We start from the raw sequence: 24,703 nt of genomic DNA on the forward strand, positions 1-24,703 counted from the left end.
GAACGACCCCGTCCCCCCTTCCAAATGGCAAAAATAGAGACTTTCTTTCATCTTGCGTAAGGTTAGTGCTTATAGGATTGTCTATATATGTATCATGAAAGAAGGCATAATTAGCTCTTTTTTTAAAAAGGCATTAACAACAGAAAAGGCAAAATTAAACAGAAAGAGGGGTGGGCCTATACGTTCCAACCGTATATAAAACATATACTTCTCTCCATAGACTTATATACGTATTTTTATATATATATAATCTCTCTAGCTTTCGCTCTCTGTAACTTAAGGTACTTTGGTCAGCAAATCTTATTGCTACATTTTTAAAGGATCGTTTGTTCTTCGGTTTCTTTTCCCAAGAAGCTTCCAAAAGCTCTCCGAATTCCTCTCTTTTCGAAACACCGATTTTCCTGTAAACTTCACACAAAACAGTCCGACGAAGAAGGATCGATTTGGATCACAGACCACGCACGGTTTCGGTTTCTTTGGGCAGAACACACCAAGGTAGATAGATTGCAGTTTTCACCAACCATGGCAGAGCGTCCTTTCATTCGGTTCTCGCCTGTTTCTTTGCCCTGATGTCATCCCTTTGGGATGCGCGGAGTTTCTTTGGCTTGACACAACACAGAAGAGGGACCCCCCCCCCCCCAAAAAGAAAAATAACTGGGGCATTGTTACTTTTACTGCCCCACCACAGTGGGGCCAAAATCCAAACACAAAAACCAACAAAAAACCTCACATGAGGATGCAAGATGAGAAAACATCCAAAAGTGCGGGAAAACGCTGAGGGCTTCCGTGAGGTGAAAAGAGAAAACTGAGGGGAAAAAAATGTTACCCACGTTGTACACCTTTCGGTCAACCCCCCCCCGAAAGGACGATGAAGTGCGGGAAAACGCTAAGGGCTTCCGTGAGGTGAAAAGAGAAAACTGAGGGGGAAGACAATGTTACCCATGTTGTACACCTTTCGGTCAACCCCCCCCGAAAGGACGAAGAACGTTCTGTGCGAGTCGCGTTCAAAGGAAGAGACTCTTCCTTCCAAATCCAACCAATTTAAACCCAGGCCGAATTCTGCCACACGGCACAAGAAATGGCTCCTTCCCTGTGAAGGGGGGTCTGTAACGGTGCCACGAGGGGCAAGGCCTTGACGTTTTAAGGATCCAAGAGAAAAGACACGGGGAGAGGAAAAATCCCTCTATGGCACCAGGAGGAAAAAAAAGAGCTCGAGGAAACCACGACGGGGCCTCGGGCTGTCTTGCGAGAGCAACTGTCTCCGAAGCAGCCCTCGGGAAGGGGGCGGCATCAGACGACAAACTCCGGCACTTCTTCGTGGGCGAGGTCCAGGGAGAAGTATTTGCTGGTTCTCTTGACGGGGAAGGTGTCCTGAATGTTGACGCACTGCCGGGCTAGGCATCCGCTGCAATACAGGCCTTCCTCCGCCAGTCCGTGGCTGCAGCCGAACGTGTAGCTCTGGGCCGTTTCCTGGCAGAGAGTGGCCAGACGCAGGAAGTCCTTTTGGTACAGCCGGATGTCGTCCAGGCTCAAGCTGTGCCGGTCGGAGGAGGTCTTTGGCTTTCGGCAGACCGTCTGTGGGGAAGAGAAGCAGGGATTAGCAAAGGGTCCGCTTGGATGGGAAACCACCAGGGAAGGCTCTGCAGAGAGAGAGGCCATGGCCAACCATCTCTGCCGATCACTTTCCTTGAAAACCCCGGGATCACCATAAGTCTTGGATGGGAGGCCACCAAGGCTCTGCAGGGGAAGGCAATGGCCAACCACCTCCACTTCTCACTTCCCTGGAAAGCCCCTTGCTAGGATCACCATAAGTCTTGGAAGGGAGATCACCAAGGAAGACTCTGCAGAGGAAGGCAGCGGCCAACCACCTTTGCCTCTCCCTTGCCTTGAAAACCCCTTGCCGGGATTGCCATAAGTCTTGGATGAGAGACCACCAAGGAAGGCTCTGCAGAGGAAGGCAAATGCAAACCACCTCTGCTTCTCTCTTGCCTTGAAAGCCCCTTGCTCGGGTCACAGTAAGTTGGCTGGAACCAGACAGCGTTTAGGTATGTGATGCTATTACATCGGCGCCCTACAGCTCACAAACCTGTGGCAAAGAATCGATGCTTTGGCCACGAAGCTTCACGACCGTCTCTGAGGAGCTGGAGGTAGACGAACTGACTTCTTTGACGACCAATCCTGAATCAGACAACGTGGGAGAAAAAGAGAGATACAATGTCCATAAGAACATAAGAGAAGCCATGTTGGATCAGGCCAATGGCCCCTCCAGTCCAGCACTCTGTGCCACATAAGAATATAAGAGAAGCCCTGTTGGATCAGGCCAGTGGCCCCTCCAGTCCAACACTTTGTGTCACATAAGAACATAAGAGGAACCATGTTGGATCAGGCTAATGGCCCATCCAGTCCGACACTGTGTCACATAAGAATATAAGAGGAGCCATGTCGGATCAGGCCAATGGCCCATCCAGTCCAACACTCCGTGTCACATAAGAACATCAGTGAAGCCATGTTGGGTCTGGCCAATGGCCCATCCACTCCAACACTCTGTTGTCACACAGTGGCCAAAATAAATCAATACACACACACACACACACACAGTGGTTAATAGACACTGATGGACATCTGCTCCATATTTTTATCCAATCCGCTCTTGAAGCCGGCTATGCTTGTAGCCGCCATTACCTCCTGTGGCAGTGAATTCCACATGTTAATCACCCTTTGGGTGAAGAAGTACTTCCTTTTATCTGTTCTAACCCGACTGCTCAGCAATTTCATCAAATGCCCACGAGTTCTTGTACTGTGAGAAAGAGAGAAAAGGACTAATTTCTCTACTTTCTTCATCCCATGCATTATCTTGTAAACCTCGATTATGTCACCCCGCAGTCGACGTTTCTCCAAGCTAAAGAGCCCCAAGCGTTTTAACCTTTCTTCATAGGGAAAGTGTTCCAAACCTGTAATCATTCCAGTTCCCCTTTTCTGCACCTTTTCCAATGCTATAATATCCTTTTTGAGGTGCGGCGACCAGAACTGCACACAGTACTCCAAAAGAGACCGCACCACGATTTATACAGGGGCATTATGATACTGGCTGATTTGTTTTCCATTCCCTTCCTAATAATTTATACTTATACATCTTCTGGAAATAGCACCTAATTCATTGTAGTTTTAAATTTTTATGTAACTGTTTTTAAATGTATTTATTAACTGTATTTTAAAATTGTTTTATACCAATTATGGTGTAGATCATGTCCTGTCAGCCGCCCTGAGCCTGCTTCGGCGGAGAGGGCGGGATACAAATAAAATTTATTATTATTATTATTATTTGATTGATATCCCGCAAGATTATATCCCTTTTACAAGATTATGCATGGGATGGAGAAAACAGACAAAGAAGTATTTTTCTCCCTTTCTCACAATACAAGAAACTCGTGGGCATTCAATGAAATTGCTGAGCAGTCGGGTTAGAATGGATAAAAGGAAGTCCTTCTTCACCCAAAGAGTGATTAACATGTGGAATTCACTGCCACAGGAGGTGGTGGCAACTACAAGCATAGCCAGCTTCAAGAGGGGGTTAGATAAAAATATGGAGCAGAGGTCCATCAGTGGCTATTAGCCACTGTGTGTGTGTATATATAAATAAATATTTTTGACCACTGTGTGATACAGAGTGTTGGACTGGATGGGCCATTGGCCTGATTCAACATGGCTTCTCTTATGTGACACAGAGTGTTGGACTGGATGGGCCACTGGCCTGATCCAACATGGCTTCTCTTATGTTCTTATGTGACACAGAGTGTTAGACTGGATGGGCCATTGGCCTGATCCAACATGGCTTCTCTTATGTTCTTCTGTGACACAGAGTGTTGGACTGGATGGGCCACTGGCCTGATCCAACATGGCTTCTCTTATGTTCTTCTGTGACACAGAGTGTTGGACTGGATGGGCCACTGGCCTGATCCAACATGGCTTCTCTTATGTTCTTATGAGAGCATCTGATGAAGCTGATGGGCAGTAGGATCAGGACGGACGAAAGGAAATACTCTTTTACACAGAGAGTGATTAAAACGGTGGAGTTGCTGCCAGAGGATGTCGGGATGGCCACAGGAATAAACAGGCCTCAAAGGGGATTGGATAGATTTGCGGAGGGAAAGTCTACCAATGGCTACTAGCCACGATGACTGAGGGGAACAAACTTCAAAGGCACTAATCCTCTGAATCCCAGAGGTAGGAGGCAACATCAGGGGAAAGCCTTGGCGTCTATGTCCTGTTGTTGGCACTGCAGAGGAACTGGCTGGCCTCTGTGTGAGACAGGAGGCTGGACTAGATGGACCCTCACTGGTCTGATCCAGCAGGGCTCTTCTGATGTTCTTATTAAGGCCTTGGCCTCTCTGCTCTGTTGTTGGCCCTCCAGAGGAACTGGTTGACCTCTGTGTGAGACAGGAGGCTGGACTAGATGGACCCTCACTGGTTTGATCCAGCAGGGCTCTTCTGATGTTCTTCTAAAGGGCTCGGCCTCTCTGCTCTGCTGTTGGCCCTCCAGAGGAACTGGTTGGCAACTGCGTGAGACAGGAGGCTGGACTAGGTGGATCCTCACTGGTCTGATCCAGCAGGCCTCTGCTGATGTTCTTATGAAGGCCTCAGCCTCTCTGCTCTGCTGTTGGCCCTCCAGAGGAACTGGCTGGCCACTGTGTGAGTCAAGAGGCTGGACTAGATGGACCCTCACTGGTCTGATCCAGGAAAGCTCTTTTCATGTTCTTATGGCCTTACCTGAGTGCCCGTTAAACTTCCTCGCCATCAGCATATCCTCCGTGATATAAATGCAGACGTCGGGGCTGATGTCGTCCAGAGACGTTTCGCTCGATGGCTCGAGGTCTCGCGGGTCATCTACCAACATTTCTATTTCTGAAAGAGGTAGAAAGTGCTGTTACTGACAATCGAAAAGAACACTTCTTCAGACTTCAGCTTTGTTCAGTTAAAAAAATGTGACGGATTTTAATAGGGCTTTCATTACAAAACAAAAATGTGCGCATATACGTACGCCTGTGTGCACGTGCGCACACGAACACACACACACACAAGAGAAGCAATGGCCCATCCAGTCCAACACCCTGTGCACACCAAGGGCTCTCAACCTTTTGGAGCTTTTGGGATTCTGACACAGGGAAGTGAAGCAATCACAAAATGGCTGCCACAGAAGGTGGAGTCAGTCTTAAAATGGCAGTCGTAGGAGGCGGAGCCAGCCACTAAGTATCAGTCGAGTGAGGTTATCTATAATTTGGTCATCGATAATTCTAAGAGTACCTCTTCAACACTTCAGGCAGAAACTCTGTCATACAGGATGCCTTTTAATCTGCACAGCCAATCAGAAGCTCTGCTGGACAAAAGCCCCTTCCCCAGCCCCGCCTTCTTACTAAAAGCACTTGGTGGGCACCAGGAAAAGTAGTGCCAGGAGCCTTGGTGCCCACGGACACCATCTCAGGGACCTTGTACTACAACCGCTGAACCGAGCTCCTGACGCCAACGCCACCCTCTTGTTCTGCCCTGGGGAGGGGCTTACCATCATCTTGGGAATCCTCCTCCAGCCGCTCCTTCTCCCCGCTCTCCACGCCGGAGGTGTGGGAGCTGCCGTGGCTGGTCATGGAGCTGCAGGCTCTCAGTTTGCGGTGGACGGCGGCAGGCAAGAAGTCGTCCTCCGCCCCCCGGTCCCGAGGCTTCGTGTCGGCCTCGATGCCGGACGTGTGGGAGCTGCTGTGGCTGGCGGTGGAGTGGCGGGAGAGGCGCTTGTGCTTCACGCTGCCCGAGCTGCTCCCGCTGGCTCGGGACCGCTTCTCCAGCTGGTCCATGTCGAGGTCCAGGGCGTCGCTGATGTAGGACTCCCGGTACTGCTTCTTCTCTGAAAGGGGAAAGCAAGCATTGAAGAAGGAGAAGGTGGAGGAGGAGGAGGAGGAGAAGGAGGGGAGGAGGAGGAGAAGGAGAAGAAGGTGGAAGAGAAGAAGGAAAAGAAGGTGAGGAGGATGGGAGGAGGAGGAGAAGGTGGAGGAGGAGGAGAAGGGGAGGAGAAGTAGGAAGAGAAGTTGCAGGAGGAGGGGAGGAGGAGGAGAAGAAGGTGGAGGAGGAGGAGGAGAAGGAGGAGGAGAAGGTGGAGGAGGAGAAGGAGAAGGTGGAAGAGAAGAAGGAAAAGAAGGTGGTGGAGAAGGATGAGAAGGAGGAGGAGAAGGGGAGGAGGATGGGAGGAGGAGAAGAAGAAGGTGGAGGAGGAGAAGGAGAAGAAGGTGGAAGAGAAGAAGGAAAAGAAGGTGGAGAAGGAGGAGGAGAAGGGGAGGAGGATGGGAGGAGGAGAAGAAGGTGGAGGAGGAGAAGGAGAAGAAGGTGGAAGAGAAGAAGGAAAAGAAGGTGGAGAAGGAGGAGGAGAAGGGGAGGAGGATGGGAAGGTGGAGGAGGAGGAGGAGAAGGGGAGGAGAAGTAGGAGGAGAAGTTGCAGGAGGAGGGGAGGAGGAGGAGAAGAAGGTGGGGAGGAGGAGGAGAAGAAGGAAAAGAAGGTGGTGGAGAAGGTGGTGGAGGAGGAGGAGGGGAGGAGGAGGAGAAGAAGGTGGAGGAGGAGAAGGAGAAGAAGATGGAAGAGGAGGAGAAGAAGGTGGGGAGGAGAAGGAGAAGAAGGAAAAGAAGGTGGTGAAGAAGGAGGAGGAGAAGGAGCAGAAGAAGAGGAGGAGGAAGAGAAGGTGGAGAAGAAGAAGGAGAAGGAGGAGGAAGAAAGGAAGGAGGAAGAGGAAGAGGAGGAGAAATTGGATTTACTTGGGAGTCTCAGTAAAGAAATTGCCCTTTACTTGGGAGTCTCAGAGTGGCTTACAACCTTTCCCTTCCTCTCCTCACAACGGACACCCTGTGAGGTGGGCGGGGCTGAGAGAACTGTGACAGGCTCAAGGTCACTCCAGCAGCTGCATGTGGAGGAGTGGGGGGGAATCAAACCCAGTTCTCTCAGACAAGTGTTCACGCACTTGACCACTACACCAAACTGGTGACCTGAAGGGGAGGCGGGAGAAACAGCTGGGCAAAATAGGCAGGCAGGGGTAGGAAACGGGAGATGCCTACTACAGCTTTTCCTTCCCACCTGGTTCAGGGAGCTCTCGCCACCCCGTTTCTGCTACAGCTCCCCAGTCTTTTTTTTTGGTGTGTGTGTGATGTCTGAATGTTGTTCTTCACCTTTTGGGGTTTTTCTCTCCTCACCCCCTTTTGTAACAGTTATTATGCTTCTGCAAATCCCAGGCAGCCTGGATGCTAGCTCTGTTGTTGGGTTTTTTTGACCTGCACGAGGGCCCTACGTAGGTATTAGGCACAAGAGTACAGAGAAACCGTTACGGCTGGATGCTCTCTGTGTGGGGTTCCACCTGGAAGTTCTGAGAAACACGCAGTAGAAGCCACAACCCCTGGATGTGTGCAAATAAAAAACTGCTAAGAGGCACCATACAATTGAAACAGCTGTGTAAATAAGAGACACTGTCAATTTTGAACAACCAGACGGTGTAATGTAGAGGTCAGTGGTGTTCCGACCAAGCTTGCACGTGACAGAGAGCGAAAGGGAAAGAAAATATTTCATGGTGGCCCCAAAAGGGAGGGAGTGGGGGAAAGAAATATGAAACTCTACAGGAAAATGGTTTGCGTGTCTCTCTTTTCAAGCTGCTCAGGAGATAGGTGGGTGCGTAAATAGTTTAAGTAATTCTAACTGGGTGGAATGGACGCCTATCCAGGGGTGGTAGCGAAACTATAGGCTCTTAGTGTACAGCTGTGTAAATAAGAGACACTGTCAATTTTGAACAACCGGACGGTGTAATGTAGAGGCCAGTGGCGTTCTGACCAAGCTTGCGCATAGAACTTCAAATAGACAAGAGCATGTCGCAAAAAAGATATTCACAGAAGACAGTTCAGAAGCAGTCTTTCCCATCGCAAAGGAGTAACAATATTCCAGTATTTAGTTCATAGAACTAAAAGAAGCCCTTCCAAAGACGTCTGTTCTAGATATCAAGAAGTTTCATCCGTCTTTCTTCGGTGTGGAGGCTTATTTATCACCGGAACCCAATTTTTACAATACCTTCATAGATGACCAACAAGGAGAACCTGGAAATCTAACAGATATGTTTTGAACCTTGTTGGTCTTCTGTGAATGCATTGTAAAGACTGGGTTCCAGTGATAAAAAAAGCCTCCAACCTGAAGGAAGACCGATGAAACATCTCGATATCTAGAACAGACGTCTTTGGAAGGGCTTCCTTTAGTTCTATAAACTAAATATTGGGATATTGTTACTCCTTTGCGATGGGAAAGACTGCTTTTGAACTGTCTTCTGTGAATATCTTTTTTGCGACATGCTCTCGTTTATTTGAAGTTCTACGCGCAAGCTTGGTCAGGACGCCACGGACCTCTACATTACACTGTCCGGTTGTTCAAAATTGACAGTGTCTCTTATTTACGCAGCTGTACACTAAGATCCTATAGTTTCGCTACAACCCCTGGATAGGCATCCATTCCACCCAGTTAGAATTACTTACACTATTACGCACCCAAAAGAGAGACACGCAAACCATTTTCCTGTAGAGTTTCATATTTCTTTCCTCCACTCCCCTTTGGGGCCACCTTAAAGGATTTTCTTTCCCTTTCTCTGTCACGCGCACAGCCAGCCAGGCTAACCTAAGGGCTTCTGGGGCTGGGGGATTCCCTGCTCTCAGGCCCCCCCAATACTCAGAGTAGCAGAAAGAATTAAAAAATGCAACCTTCTGTACTTAACTGGAAGGGGTAGATCTAAGAATCTCAAGAAACTCTCATGATTTTACCACAGTTTCCAGCAGTTTCTAGAGCCACCCGTTGTCTCTTCCCATGTAGCTCTAGGAACTGCCAGCAACTCTATGATTTTACCATAGTTTCCGGCCACACTGGGCCGGCAGGGGGAACTTCCCCCTACATCGCCAGCAAGATGACGCACCTGGAAGTGATATCGTTGTGCGGCAGGCACTCTAGGCACTTCCGGGGAAACTCTATGATTTCCCCGGATGCTCTAGCCATTTGGGAGAGAAAACTCTACGGTGTCTGTTGTGGGGAAGGAAAGGAAAGAAGATTGTAGGCCGCTCTGAGACTCTGTCCTTGAAAGGGCAGCTGCTGGGAGAGCCCTCTCTAGCCCCACCCACCTCACAGGGTGTCTTTTGTGGGGGAGGAAGGGAAAAGAGATTGTAGGCTGCTCTGAGACTCTGTCCTTGAAAGGGCAGCTGCTGGGAGAGCCCTCTCCAGCCCCACCCACCTCACAGGGTGTCTTTTGTGGGGGAGGAAGGGAAAGGAGATTGTAGGCCGCTCTGAGACTGTCCTTGGAAGGGCAGCTGCTGTGACAGCCCTCTCCAGCCAGACCCACCTCACAGGGTGTCTGTTGTGGGGGAGGAAGGGAAAGGAGATTGTGAGCTGCTCTGAGACTCTTCGGAGTGGAGGGCGGGGTATAAATCCAATATCATCATCTTCTAGAGCGTCCAGGAAAACCATACAGTTTCCCCAGAAATGCCTAGAGTGGCCACGCGCAATGCCACCACTTCCGGGTGACGCCACTGCCTTCCTCCTGGTCGCCAGCAAACATGATCTTTTATTTGTGAACGAGTCGCTTATTTGTGAAGAGTGTTTGGAAGATGCTGAGAGCGAGTCCCCAGGGAACAGGAGCCGAGGGAAGGGCTATGCGGCCGCTACCTTCGTTCTCCTCCAGCTTCCGGATCTGCCGCAGGACGGGCTGCAGGTTCATGTAGAGGCGGTGGCTGTTGCTCAGGAGCTGCAGGAGGTGGCGGGAGCGCATCGGGCAGCCCGTGTAGTAGGTCAGCTTGCGGGCCGAGGGCAAGCCGTCAGGAAGGATCTCGAACCTCTTCCCCTGCGAGGGGAAGCAAGACACCATTCACTTGCGGAGCTCACCGGCACTAGGCGCGGCAACGTGCATGCCTGTCCTGCTCTGGTTGATGTTCTCAAAAAAAAAAATCTCCGAGGAACGTGGAGACGAGCACACGCAACTGGTTTGAAGTCACCCATCAAGCCTTCCATGACAACGTAGAGGCATTTGAACCTGGACTGCCCGGATACTAGCTTGACACCCTAGCCATACCGGCTCGGCACTAGCTTGACACCCCAGCCATCCTGGCTCGGCACTAGCTTGACACCCCAGCCATCCTGGCTCGGCACTAGCTTGACACCCCAGCTATCCTGGCTCGGCACTGACTTGACACCCCAGCCATCCTGGCTCGGCACTGGCTTGACACCCCAGCCATCCTGGCTCGGCAGTGGCTTGACACCCCAGCCATTCTGGCTCGGCACTGGCTTGACACCCCAGCCATCCTGGCTCGGCACTGGCTTGACACCCCAGCCATCCTGGCTTGGCACTGGCTTCACACCCCAGCCATCCTGGCTCGGCACTGGCTTCACACCCCAGCCATCCTGGCTCGGCACTGGCTTCACACCCCAGCCATCCTGGCTCGGCACTGGCTTCACACCCCAGCCATCCTGGCTCGGCACTGGCTTCACACCCCAGCCATACTGGTTCGGCACTAGCTTCACACCCCAGCCAACCTGGCTCAGCACTAGCTTGACACCCCAGCCATCCTGGCTCGGCACTAGCTTAACACCCCAGCCATCCTGGCTCGGCACTAGCTTCACACCCCAGCCATCCTGGCTCGGCACTAGCTTCACACCCCAGCCATCCTGGCTCGGCACTAGCTTCACACCCCAGCCATCCTGGCTCGGCACTAGCTTCACACCCTAGCCATCCTGGCTCGGCACTAGCTTCACATCCCAGCCATACTGGCTCGGCACTAGCTTCACACCCCAGCCATCCTGGCTCGGCATTAGCTTGACACCCCAGCCATCCTGGCTCGGCACTAGCTTGACACCCCAGCCATCCAGGCTTGGCACTAGCTTGACACCCTAGCCATACTAGCCCGGTAGGAATCCGTGGATGTATTAACATTAAGCACCCTTTCCCATTTGCTAGGCGCTCAACTGGAAAAATCTAGCCCGTGGAATTCAGAGACCAGGTGCGCAGTTTCTCAGGAAGCTCTATACTCACCACGAAGACCAGCTTCCCGACGTTCGTCCAAGGGAAGTCGAAAAGCAGCTGCTTTTCAGTGTTGGCGTTCTGAGAGAGGGAGAGAAAGAAAAGCTGATTGATGGTAGCGGGGGTGGCCAAACCGCAGCTCAGGAGCATCATGTGGCTCTCGAAGCCCCCGCCGCCCTGTCAGCCATTTTGGAGAAGGCATTACTCTCTTTAAATCACTTCTCTAAGCCAAGCCAGCCAGCGGCTTCGAGAATACATTTAAAGTTGCTTTCTGTCCACCTCTTCCCCCCCCATCTGTTTGCTTGCCAGCCAATGTTCCCTCCAAGCTGCAATCTTGTGAGCAAAAACTCTAATTAAGAACAAAAGAGAAGCCGTGTTGGATCAGGCCAGTGGCCCCTCCAGTCCAACACTGTGGGTCACACATAAGAACATAAAAGAAGCCGTGTTGGATCAGGCCAATGGCCCATCCAGTCCAACATTCTGTGCCACATAAAAACATAAGAGAAGCCATGCTGGATCAGGCCAATGGCCCATCCAGTCCAACACTCTGGGTCACACATAAGAACATAAAAGAAGTCGTGTTGGATCAGGCCAATGGCCCATCCAGTCCAACACTCTGTGTCACATAAAAACATAAGAGAAGCCATGTTGGATCAGGCCAATGGCCCATCCAGTTCAACACTCTGTGTCACGTAAGAACATAAGAGAAGCCATGTTGGATCAGGCCAATGGCCCCTCCATTCCACCACTCTGTGTCACATAAGAACATAAGAGAAGCCCTGTTGGATCAGGCCAGTGGCCCATCCAGTCCAACACTCTGTGTCACACATAAGAACACAAGAGAAGCCAATATATGTGTGTGTGTATACACACACACACACACACACATATATATACACTGTGGCTAATAGCCATTGTTGGACCTCTACTCCAGATGCTTATCCAATCCCCCCTTAAAGCTGGCTTTGCTTGTAGCTGCTACCACCTCTTGTGGCAGTGAATTCCACATGTTAATCACCCTTTGGGTGAAGAAGTACTTCCTTTTATCTGTTCTAACCCGACTGCTCAGCAATTTCATCGAATGCCCACGAGTTCTTGTATTGTGAAAAAGGGAGAAAAGTACTTCTTTCTCTACCTTCTCCATCCCATGCATTATCTTGTCAACCTCTATCATGTCACCCCGCAGTCGACATTTCTCCAAGCTAATTTGTGAGCTACTGCCATTAGAGTTGTGAGCTACTGGCCTCAAAGTTGTGAGCTGCTGCATACATTAGTGAGCTCTGGAATCATCCTTCCTGAGCTAAGACAAAAATGTGTGAGCTGGAGGGTAAAAATCTGTGAGCTAGCTCACACTATCTCAGCTTAGAGGGAACACTACTGACAGTCTGTCTTGTGGTTCTCAAACATCTGATGTTCATGTCTCGCGGCTCTCAAACATCTGACATTTATTTTATGTGGCTCTTTTTGGCCACCCCTGGACTGTAGGCTGAGGCGGTTTCTTTTGTCTGAAATCGCCAGGAGATTCACCAAAAAGAATGCTCCTCCACCGCAGAACTAGTCAAAGAATTCTGGGCTGCAGGCTGAAGGACCAACTCCCACCTCCAGGGGGCACCGGTGTAGCCTATACATAGCAGAAAACAGTTGGGCACAGCCCTGATTGGCTGCTGTCCATGCCATTGAAGGGTTGGATCCCACGCTAAATCTCCACTGATGGCAGGGATCATCCAGCGTCAGAATGGAAAACTCCCTGCTTCTTCTTGCCGCAGCCTGGAACATCTCCCAAACGCCACATGTACACGTGCACCCGGTTTTGATCAAGACCAGCGAAGAAGAGCTAAACTTCTGCATGCTGTTTTTTTTTTTTTAAACACAAACTTACAGATGTTCCTTATAGCGGAAAAAAAGCAGGTTTTTTGGGGGGCAGGGGCGGGCTAACTGAAATGAAGGAATATCTACTTTGGGGTGGGGGGTGGGGGAAATTCCTATTTACAGGTCTCCTGTCCTCTATGAGATCTGGCCCCAAGGAGAACCTGTGTGTAAAATTTTAAGACGTACCTGAAATATCTGAATGCCCCGTGTCGTGAGCCCGAGGGTCAGAGAGGCCTCGATTTCTTTTTTGTCCTGTAAAAAAAAGGGGTAATATCATGAACTCGCTGCCCCTAGGAAGGGGGCTCATGCCCCAAGCAATCTGAACAGCCGACAACACCCGATAGCGTCCACACAAGAAGATGGGGATGATACTGGATTTATATCCCACCCTCCACTCTGAATCTCAACGTGGCTCACAATCTCCTTTATCTTCCTCCCCCCACAACAGACACCCTGTGAGGTGGGGTGGGGCTGAGAGAGCTCTCCTAGAAGCCTCCCTTGTGTGGACAACGCCTACCAGAGCAATGGCTGACCCAAGGTCATTCCAGCAGGTGCGAATGCACCTGATTGAACAAGACAGTGTGCGTTTGCAATAAAAAAGGCCAACGCCATGCTGGGAATTATTAGGAAGGGAACTGAAAACAAATCAGCCAGTATCATAATGCCCCTGTATAAATCGATGGTGCGGTCTCATTTGGAGTACTGTGTGCAGTTCTGGTCGCCGCACCTCAAAAAGGATATTATAGCATTGGAAAAAGCGCAGAAAAGGGCAACTATAATGATTAAAGGTTTGGAGCACTCTCCCTATGAAGAAAGGTTAAAACGCTTGGGGCTCTTTAGCTTGGAGAAACGTCGACTGCGGGGTGACATAATCGAGGCTTACAAGATTATGCATGGGATGGAGAAAGCGGAGAAAGAAGTACTTTTCTCCCTTTCTCACAATACAAGAACTCGTGGGCATTCGATGAAATTGCTGAGCAGTCGGGTTAGAACGGATAAAAGGAAGTCCTTCTTCATCCAAAGGGTGATTAACACGTGGAATTCACTGCCACAGGAGGTGGCGGCGGCTACAAGCATAGCCAGCTTCAAAAGGGGATTGGATAAAAAAATGGAGCAGAGGTCCATCAGTGGCTATTAGCCACAGTATATATATATATATGTGTGTGTGTGTGTGTGTACACACACACACATATATTGGCCACTGTGAGACACAGAGTGTTGGACTGGATGGGCCACTGGCCTGATCCAACATGGCTTCTCTGATCTTCTTATGTTCTTAAGTAGAGGAGATGGGAATGAAACCTGGTTCTCTCAGACAGGAGTCCACGCACTTGACCACTACACCAAACTGGTGACCTGAAGGGGAGGCGGGAGAAACAGCTGGGCACATTAGGCAGGCAGGGGAAGGAAACGGGAGATGCCTACTACAGCTTTTCCTTCCCGCCTGGTTCAGGGAGCTCTCGCCACCCTGTTTCTGCTACAGCTGCCCATAGTCTTTTTGTGTGTGTGATGTCGGCACGTCGTCCTTCACCTTTTGGGGTTTTTTTTCTGGTCAAATCTTAAGAGTTCAGCAAAATTCTCAAAGGAGGTTTGAACAATGGAGCTCAGAATCAAGTGTTTTGAGATTGTTTTTTGGGGGGGGGAAGGAGAGAGAATGAAAGAGCACAATAAAATCTAGATTGGGGGTGGCCAACGGTAGCTCTCCAGATGTTTTTTGCCCACAACTCCCATCAGCCCCAGCCATTGGCCATGCTGGCTGGGGCTGATGGGAGTTGTAGGCAAAAAACATCTGGAGAACTACCGTTGGTCACCCCTGGCCTAGAGGTTCCAGAGCTGTGCTCCTGGGAACTCCTGCTCCAAATGAGGCCTGTCTGCATCAATCACTTGTGAGCCCTTTAATTGGGGGTGGGGAAACTGCTAGGAGCTCCCACCGTGGGACACCCAACACACGTCAAGCCAGACCCCGAGCCCTTCTCCATTTACTGGGTCCCTGAGACAGCCAGATTAAGGTTGCAATTCTGCAAAAGCTTTCCGGGGAGGAAGCCCCATTGAAGACGTTGACAGGCTGCAAAACTGGACTAAAGCCAATAAAATGAATTTGAACAGGGATAAATGTAAAGTTCTGCATTTCGGTAGGAAAAATCCCACGCATGGTTATAGGATGGGGGGAGACTTGTCTTAGCAGTAGTCTGTGCGAAAAGGATCTCGGGGTCTTAGTGGATCATACGCTGGACATGAGTCAACAGTGTGATGCGGTGGCTAAAAAGGCAAATGTGATTTTGGGCTGTATCAACAGAAGGATAGTGTCCAGATCATGTGATGTGATGGTATCACTTGACTCTGCTCTGGTAAGACCTCACCTGGAGTCTTGCATTCAGTTTTGGGCACCACATTTTAAGAAGAACCTAGCCAAGCTGGAACAGATGCAGAGGAGGGCGACAAAGATGATGAGGGATCTGGAGACCAAGTCCTATGAGGAAAGGTTGAAGGAACTGGGGATGTTTAGCCTTGGGAGGAGGCAGCTGAGAGGTGATATGATCACCATCTTCAAGCACTTGAAGGGCTGTCCTATAGAGGATGGTGTGGAATTGTTTTCTATGGCTCCAGAAGGTAGGATCAGAACCAATGGGTTGAAATTAAATCAAGAGAGTTGCCGGCTGAACATGAGGAAGAACTTCCCGACCATTAGAGCAATTCCTCAGTGGAACAGGCTTCCTCCTCGGGAGGTGGTGGGCTCTCCTTCCTTGGAGGTTTTTAAACAGAGGCTAGATGGCCATCTGACAGCAATGAAGATCCTGTGAATTTAGGGGGAGGTATCTGTGGGTTTCCTACATTGTGCAGGGGGTTGGACTAGATGACCCTGGTGGTCCCTTCCAACTCTATGATTCAATGAACTCTATGATTCTACCTGCACCCTCTCCAATCGCACAGCAGCCCAGCCCCAGACATCCTCAAGGCTGAACCGCACTGCGCCAGCTCCCTGGAGGAGCCAGCCCACTGCCTCGGTTCGGAAGAGCTCTTCCCAGAAACCGGCCCATAAAGACGGCACTTAAGACTCCAACAGCATCAGCGCCAGGGTGAAGAACAGCTCTCCAAATGGAAGCTGACCCCAGTGTTAGAGCTCACAATTCATTTTTATGTTTGTTTCTTTGGGGGGGGGGGGAGAGGAGAGAAATGCAGTTTTTCTAACAAGCAAATGAGGATAACAACTGAGCAGCTGCTTAAATTCATGCTTTCCACCAAGGAGGCTCCCTCAGTGGGAGGGAGGAGAAGAAGAGGAAGAGGAGGTTAGAGTTTGGCCCTGCTTTTCTCTTGGGAGTCTCAGAGCGGCTTACCATCTCCTTCCGTTCCTCTTCCCACAACAGACACCCTGTGAGGTAGGTGGGGTTGAGAGAGCTTGGGGAGAACTGCTCTTGACATGATTGAGGTTTACAAGATTATGCATGGGATGGAGAAAGTAGAGAAAGAAGTACTTTTCTCCCTTTCTCTCAATACAAGAACTCGTGGGCATTCAATGAAATTGCTGAGCAGTTGGGTTAGGACGGATAGAAGGAAGTACTTCTTCACCCAAAGGGTGATTAACATGTGGAATTCACTGCCACAGGAGGTGGCGGCGGCCACAAACATAGCCACCTTCAAGAGGGGTTTAGATAAAAATATGGAGCAGAGGTCCATCAGTGGTTATTAGCCACAGTGTGTGTGTGTGTGGGGAGTCAAACCTGGCTCCCCAGATTGGAGTCTGCTGCTCTTAGCCAGTCCACCAACTCTTAGCCAGTCCACCAACTACTGCACCAAAGAAGATGACGACGACATTGGATTTATATTCTGCCCTCCACTCAAGAGTCTCAGAGAGGCTTACAATCTCCTTCCCCTTCCTCCCCCACAACAGACACCCTGTGAGGTGGGTGGGGCTGAGAGGGCTCTCACAGCAGCTGCCCTTCCAATGACAGAGTCTCCGAGCAGCCTACAATCTCCTTTCCCTTCCTCCCCCACAACAGACACCCTGTAAGGCAGGTGGGGCTGAGAGGGCTCTCCCAGCAGCTGCCCTTCTAAGGACAGAGTCTCAGAGCGGCCTACAATCTCCTTTCCCTTCCTCCCCCACAATAGACACCCTGTGAGGTGGGTGGGGCTGAGAGGGCTCTCCCAACAGCTGCCCTTCCAAGGGCAGAGTCTCAGAGTGGCCTACAATCTCCTTTCCCTTCCTCCCCCACAACAGAAACTCTGTGAGGGCTGGGGCTGGAGAGGGCTCTCACAGCAGCTGCCCTTTCAAGGACAGTCTCAGAGCAGCCTACAATCTCCTTTCCCTTCCTCCCCAACAACAGACACCCTGTGAGGTGGGTGCGACTGAGAGGGCTCTCACAGCAGCTGCCCTTTCAAGGACAGAGTCTCAGAGCGGCCTACAATCTCCTTTCCCTTCCTCCCCCACAACAGGCACCCAGTGAGGTGAGTGGGGCTGGAGAGGGCTCTCACAGCAGCTGCCCTTTCAAGGACAGAGTCTCCGAGCGGCCTACAATCTCCTTTCCCTTCCTCCCCCACAACAGACACCCAGTGAGGTGAGTGGGGCTGGAGAGGGCTCTCTCAGAAGCCGCCCTTTCAAGGACAGAGGCTCAGAGAGGCCTACAATCTCCTATATCTTCTCCCACCACAAAAGACACCCTGTGAGGTGGGTGGGGCTGAGAGAGCTCTGACAGCAGCTGCCCTTTCAACTCCTGTGAGAGCCATGGCTGACCCAAGGACATTCCAGCAGCTGCAAGTGGAAGAGTGGGGAATCAAACCCACTTCTCCCAGATAAGAGTCCGCGCACTACACCAGGACACCACAGAGAGCCCTGCCTCCCCCGGCACATACCTTGTACAGCCTGTAGTAATGCACAGCCACGTCGTCCAGCCGCACGGCCTCCTTGATGTACTTCAGGTGGGCCTCGGAGGCGCTCAGCGCGCACTGGTCCTTGTGCATGATGGGAATGTGCTTCAGGATGTACTCCTTCCCTCGCTTGGCAACTACCTGTTGGGAGACAGAAGATGATGCATGACATGTGAAGAGCGCGGGCTGAAGTGCTCATAACTCAGATGGTCAACTGGTCCAGGCAAGTAGGCGTTTAAAACCTCAGCTTGAGACCCTGGAGAGCCACTGCCAGTCAGGTGAAGGATGGTGGCTCAGTGGTAGAGCATCTGCTTGGTAAGCAGAAGGTCCCAAATTCAATCCCCGGCATCTCCAACTAAAAAGGGTCCAGGAAAGGCGTGAAAAACCTCAGCTTGAGACCCTGGAGAGCCACAGCCAGTCTGAGTAGACGGTGCTGACTTTGATGGACTGAAGGTCTGATTCAGTAGAAGGCAGCTTCATATGTTCATATGTATGGGGAGGGACGGTGGCTCAGTGGTACAGCATCTGCTTGGTAAGCAGGAGGTCCCAGGTTCAATCCCCGGCATCTCCAACTAAAAAGGATCCAGGCAAGTAGGTGTGAAAAACCTCATCTTGAAACCCTGGAGAGCCATGAATGGGGCTGTGGCTAAGTGGTAGAGCATCTGCTTGGGAAGCAGAAGGTCCCAGGTTCAATCCCCGGCATCTCCAACTAAAAAGGGTCCAGGCAAGTAGGCGTGAAAAACCTCAGCTGGATACCCTGGAGAGGCACTGCCAGTCTGAGTAGACAAGACTTTGACGGACCCAGGGGGGTCTGATTCAGTAGAAGGCAGCTTCATATGTTCATATGTATGGGGAGGGACGATGGCTCAGTGGTAGAGCATCTGCTTGGGAAGCAGAAGGTCCCAGGTTCAATCCCCGGTATCTCCAACTAAAAAAGGTCCAGGAAAGTAGGCGTAAAAACCTCAGCTGGAGACCCTGGAGAGCTGCTTCCAGTCTGAGTAGGCAATACTGACTTTGATGGACCCAGGGGGGTCTGATTCAGTAGAAGGCAGCTTTATATGTTCATATTTGTTCATTTGAACCTGGTTTTAAGGGAGGGAAGGTGGCTCAGTGGCAGAGCATCTGCTTGGTAAGCAGAAGGTCCCAGGTTCAATCCCCGGCATCTCCAACTAAAAAGGGTCCAGGCAAATAGGTATGAAAAACCTCCGCTTGAAACCCTGGAGAGCTGCTGCCAGTCTGAGTAGACAAGACTGACTTTGATGGACCAAAGAGGGTCAGATTCAGTAGAAAGCAGCTTCAGATGTTCATATTACATTTTACGATGCTCGTGGCCCAGCCTGACAAGGTCTCATATATGTCAGATGCAGCCCTCATAACAAATGAGTTCGATGCCCCTGCTCCAGGCATTGAGCAGGGGGTTGGACTAGATGGCCTCTACGAACCCTTCCAACCCTGGGATTCTATTATTCCCATTCGCTTCTCGGCCCAGTTCAAAGAGCTACGGAGATACAGACTCTACCCAGGATGAGCTCCGAATAACTGGGGGCTTCCGTCCCAGAAGCCAGCCACTAAGGGCTTGGCTAGATCTGCCTTTACTGAAACCAGTGTGGAAACAGAGCAAAGCTTTCTTTGGAGCTCGCGGTCCCTGGAAGGTGCTATCCCAGGGGTGGCCAAATTTGCTTAACGTAAGAGCCAGATAGAATAAAGGTGAGACGTCTCGAGAGCCACAAGACAGGAAGGAAGAGAGGGAGGAAAACAAATAGATGGGAGGAGGGAGGGAGAGGTGGAAAGAAAGCAACTTTAAATGCCTTCTCCAAGCCGGCCGATGGGGCAGTGGGGGCTTCAAGAGCCACACGATGTGTGCGAAAGTGCCACAGTATGGCCACTGCTGCCCTATTCTGAAACCCTCTTTTGCTGGCTAGTCGAAGGCTTTTTTTTAAAATTCAGCCACGGCCCCTCTATCTTTTAGAAGGAGAAGCTGAGCTGGATTTTATACGTCTATTTTATAGCTTCTGGCTCGGAACCTGCTGCAAAGCGCTAGTTTTTATTTCTGCACACAAATATACTATTGGACGTCTCTCTCTCTTTTTTATTGAACAACTCTTCGGGTATTTTATCGAGCATCTCTTCGGGCGTTTGCTTTTTGTTTCTTAAGAGAAGCGAGTCGTAACCACTTTATAAGGAAATAAATATTTGTAATTCTCGGTCTCGCTCACACATTGCACTAGGAAAGCGGGCGGAAGGTGCCCTGGTCTCCTAAATGCATCTCCTGCACGGAGGACTTGCATCAAAACATAGAAATATGAAGCATGCAAGGGATCCCAGAGGTCCTCTAGTCTGACCCTTGACCGATGCAAGGAATTCAAACCTACTCCTTCCCCGCCCCCAACCCGTGACCCCCACTCTATGTCCAGAGGAAAGCAAAAAACCTTCCAGGATCTTTGGGCCTATCTGAACTGGATCTTTACCTTACTGTTTATTTGCTTATTAATTTCTATCCCGTTCCTTTCTCCCTGATGGGGGCCTGAAGCGACTTTCGTCGTCCTCCTCGTCTCCCAGTTAATCCTCACAAAAGCCTTGCGAGGCAGGAGAGGTGGCAGAATATCTGATAAGTCTCCCAAGGAGCTTCCATGACCGAGAGGGGCCCAAGAACATCAGAGAAGCCATGTTGGATCAGGCCAGTGGCCCATCCAATCCAGCACTCTGTGTCACACTTAAGAACATAAGAGAAGCCATGTTGGGTCAGGCCAAAGGCCCATCCAGTCCAGCACTCTGTGTCACGTAAGAACATCAGAGAAGCCATGTTGGATCAGGCCAATGGCCCATCCAGTCCAGCACTCTGTGTCACATAAGAACATAAGAGAAGCCATGTTGGATCAGGTCAGTGGCCCATCCAGTCCAGCACTCTGTATCACAGAAGAACATCAGAGAAGCCATGTTGGATCAGGTCAGTGGCCCATCCAGTCCAGCACTCTGTGTCACATAAGAACATAAGAGAAGCCATGTTGGATCAGGTCAGTGGCCCATCCAGTCCAGCACTCTGTGTCACATAAGAACATAAGAGAAGCCATGTTGGATCAGGTCAGTGGCCCATCCAGTCCAGCACTCTGTGTCACATAAGAACATAAGAGAAGCCATGTTGGATCAGGCCAATGGCCCATCCAGTCCAGCACTCTGTGTCACATAAGAACATCAGAGAAGCCATGTTGGATCAGGCCAATGGTCCCTCCAGTCCAACACTCTGTGTCACATAAGAACATAAGAGAAGCCCTGTTGGATCAGGTCAGTGGCCCATCCAGTCCAGCACTCTGTATCACAGAAGAACATCAGAGAAGCCATGTTGGATCAGGTCAGTGGCCCATCCAGTCCAGCACTCTGTGTCACATAAGAACATAAGAGAAGCCATGTTGGATCAGGTCAGTGGCCCATCCAGTCCAGCACTCTGTGTCACATAAGAACATAAGAGAAGCCATGTTGGATCAGGTCAGTGGCCCATCCAGTCCAGCACTCTGTGTCACATAAGAACATAAGAGAAGCCATGTTGGATCAGGCCAATGGCCCATCCAGTCCAGCACTCTGTGTCACATAAGAACATCAGAGAAGCCATGTTGGATCAGGCCAATGGTCCCTCCAGTCCAACACTCTGTGTCACATAAGAACATAAGAGAAGCCCTGTTGGATCAGGCCCATGGCCCCTCCAGTCCAACACTATGTGTCACATAAGAACATAAGAGAAGCCATTTATTTATTTATTTATTTATTTATTTATATTTAGGCTTATATCCCGCCCTTCCCACCAAGTGGCTCAGGGCGGCTTACAACATTTTAATTCACATAATTCAGCTTAAAAACATTTACATAAAGTTAAAACCGTAATTAATAAGACATAAAAATAAGAATAAAAAGCAGCGGTCCATAAATGCATTTTTAGTCGCATCCAGAAGATATTCTCATTGTCAGTTAGTTGTTATAGGCCTGCCGGTAGAGGACTGTCTTACAGGCCCTGCGGAACTGCCCTAGGTCCCGCACCTCTTCCGGCAGCTGGTTCCACCAGTAAGGCGCCGTTACCGAGAAGGCCCGATCCCTGGTGGATTTCAGGCGGGCCTCCTTTGGCCCGGGGATTACTAACAGGTTTTGTGAACCCGATCGTAATACTCTCTGGGGAACGTGTGGGGAGAGACGGTCCCTAAGGTAGGCAGGTCCTAGGCCATATAGGGCTTTAAAGGTAATGACCAACACCTTGTACCGGACTCGGAATGTTATTGGCAGCCAGTGCAGATCCCAAAGCCCAGACCGAATGTGCTCCCATCTTGGGAGCCCTAATAGCAGCCGGTTGGCACGCCAATATGTGGTATACTCAAAAACCCCAAAGTTATTTTCAAAGACATTTAGTACGGAAAGCTCTATTGAAAATATGGATAAAAATAAAAAGAAAAATTTATGGTAAAACACCGAGATGGTTATCCCCTGTGGAGGCCGTAACGCGCCCGCAACTGTGGTCTTCGGAGAAAATAATAAGATACACAGATATTTTAGATGATAACGATAGAATCAGAAAGAAGGAGGATTTAGAAGCAAGAGGGATCTCACTGGATTGGTGGATGATGATCCAAATATCAGCTAAGTTTAATGAGGATAAAAAGAAGGGATTTACAAAACCAAATTTCGACTTCGACATGATAATAACAGCCAGTACTGGAAGAATGATTAAGAAAGTTTACAATTATTTTCTGCATATCAAACTTGAGGAGGAAACTGTTAAGCACGTGATGATTAAATGGGCTAAGAATTTAGGGCATAGCATTACGTTAGAACAATGGGAGACTTTATGGAGGAATAACTATAAGTTAATAAAGCCAGTGAATCTGAGAGAAAATTTTATAAAGCTTTTTTATAGATGGCATATCACCCCGGTTTTACTTAATAAAATTAATAAAGCGATTCCACCCACTTGTTGGAAATGTGAGGTAACAGCAGAAACTTATTATCACTTGTGGTGGTCTTGTCATGTATCCAAAAATTATTGGAAAGAAATTCATAAAATATTAGTTGATATACTCAAGGTTAATTTTCCCCTCAAGCCAGAATTTATGTTGTTGTCATTAGTAAGAGATACTGTACCGCGAGAGGATGAATTTGTAACAGTATATATTATAACGGTTGCCAGAATTTTATTTGCGCAGTACTGGAAATCTAAATCCTTACCGGAGAAGGAAGAAATAACCCAAAAAATTTTAAATGTGGTGGAAATGGACATATTAGCAAATAGGATTAAGGGTAATACGAAGGAAAAAGCAAAAGAAAGATGGAAAAAGGTTTATCTATGGCTGGAAACTAATTAAAATGAGGAACTGATAATATTATTATTATTTTGGTAATTTATCAGTATTTGTAACTAAATTTTGGAACAGAGGATAATAGTTGATGCTTGGTTTAATTACTACAGTCTTACCTCATTTGGAATTTAAGTGGAGGTGGCACGACCTTAGAAATTTTGTTAGGATCTTTAGTTTAAAATGTTATGGTGGATGCATCTGTATTGATTTATTCGTTTTTCATGGATTTGTATGAAATGATGGGTCAAATAAAATGAAAAAAAAAAAAATAGCAGCCGGGCAGCGGCATTCTGCACCAACTGCAATTTCCGGGTCCGACACAAGGGTAGCCCCATGTAGAGGGCATTACAGTAGTCCAACCTCGAGGTGACCGTAGCATGAATCACTGTTGCCAGGTCGTCGCGTTCCAGGAAGGGGGCCAACTGCTTCGCCCGCCTAAGATGAAAGAATGCGGACTTGGCAGTGGCTGGTATCTGAGCCTCCATTGTCAGTGGATCAGGCCAGCCATGTTGGATCAGGCCAGTGGCCCATCCAGTCCAACGCTCTGTGTCACATAAGAACATCAGAGAAGCCATGTTGGATCAGGCCAATGGCCCATCCAGTCCAACACTCTGTGTCACATAAGAACATAAGAGGAGCCATGTTGGATCAGGCCAATGGCCCATCCAGTCCAACACTCTGTGTCACATAAGAACATTAGACAAGCCATGTTGGATCAAGCCAATGGCCCATCCAGTCTAACACTCTGTGTCACATAAGAACATCAGAGAAGCCATGTTGGATCAGGCCAATGGCCCATGCAGTCCAACACTCTGTGTCACATAAGAACATAAGAGAAGCCATGTTGGATCAGGCCAATGGCCCATGCAGTCCAACACTCTGTGTCACATAAGAACATTAGAGAAGCCATGTTGGATCAGGCCAATGGCCCATCCAGTCCAATACTCTGTGTCACATAAGAACATAAGAGAAGCCATGTTGGATCAGGCCAATGGCCCATCCAGTCCAATACTCTGTGTCACATAAGAACATAAGAGAAGCCATGTTGGATCAGGCCAATGGCTCATCCAGTCCAACACTCTGTGTCACATAAGAGAAACCATGCTGGATCAGGCCAATGACCCATCCAGTCCAATACTCTGTGTCACATAAGAACATTAGAGAAGCCATGTTGGATCAGGCCAATGGCCCATCCAGTCCAATACTCTGTGACACATAAGAACATAAGAGAAGCCATGTTGGATCAGGCCAATGGCCCATCCAGTCCAACACTCTGTGTCACATAAGAACATTAGAGAAGCCATGTTGGATCAGGCCAATGGCCCATCCAGTCCAACACTGTGTCACATAAGAACATAAGAGAAGCCATGTTGGATCAGGCCAATGGCCCATCCATTCCAGCACTCTGTGTCACATAAGAATATCAGAGAAGCCATGTTGGATCAGGCCAATGTCCCATCCAGCCCAACACTCTGCATCACATAAGAACATAAGAGGAGCCATGTTGGATCAGGCCAATGGCCCATCCAGTCCAACACTCTGTGTCACATAAGAACATAAGAGAAGCCATGT

At 49.5% G+C, this 24,703-nt stretch overlaps 1 protein-coding gene across 1 annotated transcript in view; it reads right to left on the minus strand.

The window, feature by feature from the left end:
- Window positions 1-243: 243 nt before the first annotated feature.
- FRMD6 (FERM domain containing 6) overlaps window positions 244-24,703 on the minus strand; it is a 46,851-nt gene continuing 22,391 nt past the window's right edge. Inside the window, exons 6-13 of the mRNA XM_060262529.1 lie at window positions 17,781-17,936; window positions 13,119-13,184; window positions 11,076-11,144; window positions 9,716-9,890; window positions 5,558-5,893; window positions 4,768-4,902; window positions 2,087-2,178; window positions 244-1,575 (exon numbers count right to left, since the gene is read on the minus strand). Coding sequence (XP_060118512.1) covers window positions 1,291-1,575; window positions 2,087-2,178; window positions 4,768-4,902; window positions 5,558-5,893; window positions 9,716-9,890; window positions 11,076-11,144; window positions 13,119-13,184; window positions 17,781-17,936 — 1,314 coding nt within the window. The 3' untranslated portion in view covers window positions 244-1,290. The remainder of the gene's footprint in view (window positions 1,576-2,086; window positions 2,179-4,767; window positions 4,903-5,557; window positions 5,894-9,715; window positions 9,891-11,075; window positions 11,145-13,118; window positions 13,185-17,780; window positions 17,937-24,703) is intronic.

Source organism: Heteronotia binoei, chromosome 21, assembly GCF_032191835.1.
Source record: "Heteronotia binoei isolate CCM8104 ecotype False Entrance Well chromosome 21, APGP_CSIRO_Hbin_v1, whole genome shotgun sequence".
NCBI lineage: Eukaryota > Metazoa > Chordata > Lepidosauria > Squamata > Gekkonidae > Heteronotia > Heteronotia binoei.